The sequence below is a fragment of the Manacus vitellinus genome, unplaced genomic scaffold (genome assembly GCF_001715985.3).
Source record: "Manacus vitellinus isolate BGI_N305 unplaced genomic scaffold, ASM171598v3 scaffold_74_pilon, whole genome shotgun sequence".
Classification (NCBI taxonomy): domain Eukaryota; kingdom Metazoa; phylum Chordata; class Aves; order Passeriformes; family Pipridae; genus Manacus; species Manacus vitellinus.
This window is the reverse complement of record NW_021940780.1, coordinates 1,525,528-1,530,615: the sequence shown is the minus strand read 5'-3', so window position 1 is coordinate 1,530,615 and position 5,088 is coordinate 1,525,528. Positions and strand designations below refer to the sequence as shown.

At 45.2% G+C, this 5,088-nt stretch overlaps 1 protein-coding gene across 1 annotated transcript in view; it reads left to right on the top strand.

Annotated features, from left to right (window-relative positions):
• Positions 1 to 1,511, top strand: part of PPP2R2A (protein phosphatase 2 regulatory subunit Balpha) — a 34,190-nt gene extending 32,679 nt beyond the window's left edge. Inside the window, exon 9 of the mRNA XM_029964552.1 lies at positions 464 to 1,511. Coding sequence (XP_029820412.1) covers positions 464 to 801 — 338 coding nt within the window. The 3' untranslated portion in view covers positions 802 to 1,511. The remainder of the gene's footprint in view (positions 1 to 463) is intronic.
• Positions 1,512 to 5,088: the final 3,577 nt, after the last annotated feature.

The following is a 5,088-nucleotide window of genomic DNA, read 5'->3' as shown; positions in this document are numbered from 1 at the left end:
AAATCAATATAAAGTATCAAATCTATATAATAAATTATATATTAAACATTCCCTGTGGCTGGAGCAGGTGTGGGAGGGGCTGTGCCTCCTTTCCACATGTGTCCCAAGGTGTGATCTGAATGGGGATCCTCAGGTTTGATAAAAGCAGGAATTTCTATACATAAAATATATAAAATAATTATTATAATTATATAATATATAGTATAATATATAGTGTAATATATAATAAAAACAATATATACATATATAATGTAAGGTAATTATAGAGTTATATATAATTTTAATAAATTTATACTATGTAGAATAATATGTATGTAGAATAATAAAATAATATATGAAATAAATATAAAATATATCTATTAAATGATCTCTTAAACATTCCCTGTGGCTGGAGCAGGTGTGGGAGGGGCTGTGCCTCCTCTGCCCTTGTATCCCAAGGTGTGACCCGAGCAGGGCCACTCAGGCTCTCCAAAAGCAGGAATTGCCCCTGACTCTTCCCTTCTTGCTCCCTCCCCGTGCAGCATTGTCATGACAGGCTCCTACAACAACTTCTTCCGGATGTTCGACCGGAACACGAAGCGGGACGTCACCCTGGAGGCCTCCCGGGAGAACAACAAGCCCCGCACGGTGCTGAAGCCGCGCAAGGTCTGCGCCAGCGGCAAGAGGAAGAAGGACGAGATCAGCGTCGACAGCTTGGACTTCAACAAGAAGATCCTGCACACGGCCTGGCACCCCAAGGAGAACATCATCGCCGTGGCCACCACTAACAACTTGTATATATTTCAAGACAAGCTGAATTAGGGTTGGCATTCCTAAGCGAAGAGTCACTTCCTGCATAGTTGAAATAGTTGAATTCTAGCATTTGTACCTGTAAGGAAAAGCGAGTGAGGTCCATTATGGCACCCCTTTCCAGTGTTTAAAAACGTGCCATATGACAACACACTTTTATAGCTCCATGGAGAAGGCTCTGTGGCTCTGTTGTCTCCATGCCTGCTAGCCATTTAGGTGAGGATAGGGCACTTTTTAATTTAAATGACTACTTGCACCATCTTGCCTAATGGACTAGACTGGACTGTATCAACATCGGTTTACTCCACTTTTTATGCCTTCCATTGTGGTGACGTCAGACACAGGGAAAGCCTTCAATCATGCTATGGGATTTAATTGTGTAACCTCATTACTGTATCATTCGTGGCCCCCTTTTTTTATTAAATACAGCTCATTCTTGCTGTGGCTTGTAGCATTCCTCCTCCTTCTGGCCTCCTGGACTCCCCCCTTCCCCCTCGTCCCCCTCCACCTCGCCTTGGTGGTGGTGTATAGAAAAAAAAAACAAAATAAAGCACATAAAATGGGTCCGTTTGGGGTCAGTGGTAAAGGGGGTCTGTGTTGCAACAAATGTTTTAATAAACAGTTGACTGTAATCACTCCTTGCCATGTCTGGCACCAAAAAAAAAAAAGAGAAAATAAGGAAAAAAAAAAACAAAACTACTGAATAAAAGTGACAAAGAATGGAGAATCTGTTTTCTTTTTTTTTTTTTTTTTAATCTACCTCTTTATACAAATACTCTGTGTTTTACCTTAGATGCATGAAAATAAAATGATGTTTTTTGTAATGATTTTAACCAGTATTAATTATTTTTCCTGGGAACGAAGAGAGGGAGGGATTTCACAGGTACCTGCATTCACTCCTGAGTGACCAGGACACCAGCCCGTGTGTGAGCACCTCCATCCCAGCACCACCACCTCCTGCTCCAGTGGCCCTTGAAGGCTCTTTTTTTAAACTGTTGCTTAAATCACAACGGGAACAGAACCTTCAGGTTTTAAAATCCATCGTGTTACGGGACTGATGTCTTAATGTTTGGTTTCCTCCTGGTTTTCTTTGATGCCTTGTTTTTAGGACAAAATACCTTGAATGCCTTGTTTGGAGCCCCAAGTCCCCCGTGGCTTTGTGAGAAGTTGGCAGAGCTCGTGTGGGGCAGTTGTGTGGGATGTTGTGTGGCACCAGCACCCCGTGGTTCCCACACAGGGAATGACTGCCCTGCCTTCTGCTGCTCCACTGGCTGTGTTTTATTGCTAGAACCCAGTGGAAATGTAGTTTTAACCATGCAAGTGTCGCTTCTTGGCTTTGCCAACTTCCTGCCCCCCCAGAAATGTTCGCTGGTGCAACGATCCCGAGGTGTGGATGCAGAAGCTGCATGAAATCAGTGTTTGTAGTGGTGTGAGAGATCCAAACTCCTCAGCACATCAGGCTTATCCAAAGATGAACTACATACTGATGCTTTATGAGGCTCATGAGTTTTTACCTCCAGGTATTTTTGCGAATTGTGCTTTTAGGTTTTACTCCTCCCTCCTGGAAATATTCAGTGAAGTTTAAAGTCCTAGTGAACTTACCTTGACTGGGAGAATTTTCACTTTTCAGCTGCCTATATTGAGTTATTTCTGTGGCTTAGTTAGAGGTAGTTATTAAAATGCCTTTATGATTTGGTCAGCTGAGATACTGTTTCTGCTGTAAAATTCTGGCTGGGTTAGAGGTTGTTAACAAGACTACTCTTGCAATCACTCTTTTTAATTTCTCTGAAGTCCTTGTGCAGTGGTTTGAAAATGTAAAAATTCTAGTATTTATTAATCTGGTTCTCTTCAATACAGTATTTGTCTTGTACCATGCATGCCTGACCATGAGCCTTTGTAAGGGTTTGACCTTTTTTCTCACCTGTTAGCCTTGTACAAACAACTGAACCGCCCCAGGGACAGCAGCTGTTTTTCCAGAGGGTGAATAAACTCATGGGCCCTGCTGCACGTGACTAATTTTACTCCAACCAGACTTACTAATGGTTAAGGAAACAATCTGTTGAGTAACATTAATCATGTGTACAGGTGTTTACAGGCTCAGGGCCAAGGTTTATTCCTTACCTTAGCGGGAGGGTGAAGAGCTGATGGGATGTTTTTGCATCAGAGCTGGCAAAATTCCCCTGTTTTGTGAAGGGTGTGGCTTTAAGGATGCTGGTTTGGGAAGATGAGGGTCGTGGCACTGAGGCAGCTGCTCCTGAGCTGGCCATGTCCTAAGGGATGCACTGAGGTGGTTCTTAGCACAGATCCAGAGGCCCTGGGGACGTGAAGGTGGTACAGAGTGACCAGGTGGCTTCACCTAGAGCAATACTCCAGTCCAGTCCTCCTCTGGGACCTCAGCTGGGCCTGCTGGGATGGTATAAGGCTTAGCTGGGGACAGGGTTTTGGGGTTGTTGGTAATGTGTCATCAGAGGTTTGGTTTCTCCTCCCCAACCCCAGCTCCTGCCTGTGCTGTCACAATATCCAGCTCGAGGCTTCTCGAAGCACACTGTCCACTGATACCTGCTGTAAATCGTCTATTTTATTAATAAAAGTCTGCAGAGAACACACTTTGTCAGGATGCTTTTTATCCCCTTCCCTGCCCCTCTCCTTTTCTCCAGGACAGGTGTTTTGGACAGGCCTGGTCCCTTCCCTGTGCCCCCTGTTCTTGCCCCAGGCAGGAGGTGCTGGGTCACTGCCCTGGGCTCTATTTGTCACTTCCCTGCTGGGAAGAGCCTGGAAAACACTGGATATGCAGCAGCACCTGCTTTCCTACTGCTCTGCTGAGGCAGGACTGCAGCACTTATTAGTGAAATCCCTGTTCTTTTATTACCAGCCTGATGGGAACAAGGCCAGGTAATGCTGTCGAGCAGGAACCTGTGGTTTTCCCCCCCTTGGAGAAGGGCTCCAGGAGGATGGAATGCCAACGTTTTTCTAGGATTTTTCATTGTCCTCTCGGTTTTGGGTACAACAGAGCTGGGAAGTGATTTCCTGTGTGCTGCTCTTCAGCTCTTCCCCTCGGGCTGTGGAGGTGGAAAACCTCCCGACTCGCATCAAACACTGCTTTTATTGAAGAAAAGGGGCCTGTTTTGCCCTTTCCCGTGGAACTGGGAAGGGAAGGGCTGCTGTACTGGATCGAGGTGGGAAAGAGGCTGCCGTGTGATGATTCGGAGTGTCTGGAGCTGTTTGTCTGTGTTTGCCCTTAGCAAACATCTTATTTAACCTGCTGTGGAAAGGTTCGGGTTTGTAAAAACGAGCCGTGGCTGGAATAAAAACAGTGTTTGATTCTGCTGGGAGACAGCTGAGAGAATAAAAACCCTGAATCCCGTTTCTCCACGAAATGAATTTTATCCTTGCATTTAAATCATTGAGATGATTTTCCTTTGCAAGCAGGAAAAAAACAGCACCGGCTTGGGGTTTTTTTTCCCGATGGTTTTCTGTGCCGGGGAATCTCCACTAGGAGGCAAAACGTTACCAAAAAGAGGTGGAGGCTTCAAAAAAAAAACGCGAGTGCTCGCGGTGAGGTGTGGCCGCTGTGCCTTGAAGTCACCTCCGGAATCGACACTGGCATAAAACATCAAATTCGGTAAAATACCAAATCCAAGGAAAGCTTTTCCAGCATTTATCCCAGCAGGAAGAATCCAGCCGAGGTGTGCAGGGCGAGGAGCCCTCGTGCTGCTGGGCTGCAACAGGTTGGCATTTAGGAGTGCTGAATTAAGAAAATAAAAGTAATAATGGCGTGATTAAGACTTTATAATGGTTTGGCTTGGAAGGGACTTTGAGGATTATCCAGTGCCACCCCTGCCATGGGCAGGGAAACCTTCCACCAGCCCAGATTGCTCCAGCCTGGCCTTGGACACTCCCAGGGATGGGGCAGCCACGGCTTCTCTTCTTTACTTAAGTTGCTTCAAATGTATAGAACACCCTGGAACTGTGGGATAAAACAGTGGGATTAGCTTGGCTCAGGTAAATAAACTGCCTTAATACTTGTTTGATCTCAATCATCAACTTAAAGGCTTTTTCTTTTTCTTTTTCTGGAAGAACACCCTTTTTCTTGCACTTCAGTCCAAAAAGCCTTTCCCAGGAATTTTTGGCCATCGTTTCTCCTCTGTTAACGTGTGGTTTTCTGTCCCTCCAACCCTGCCATTGTCACAGCGTTTTCCATCCAAGGATTCAAATTACTTTACAAACATTAATTACATCGTTTAAATGCCTCAAGGAACCCGTGGAGTGGTTGGAGCACAGGGCTGAAAGTCAGGCCTT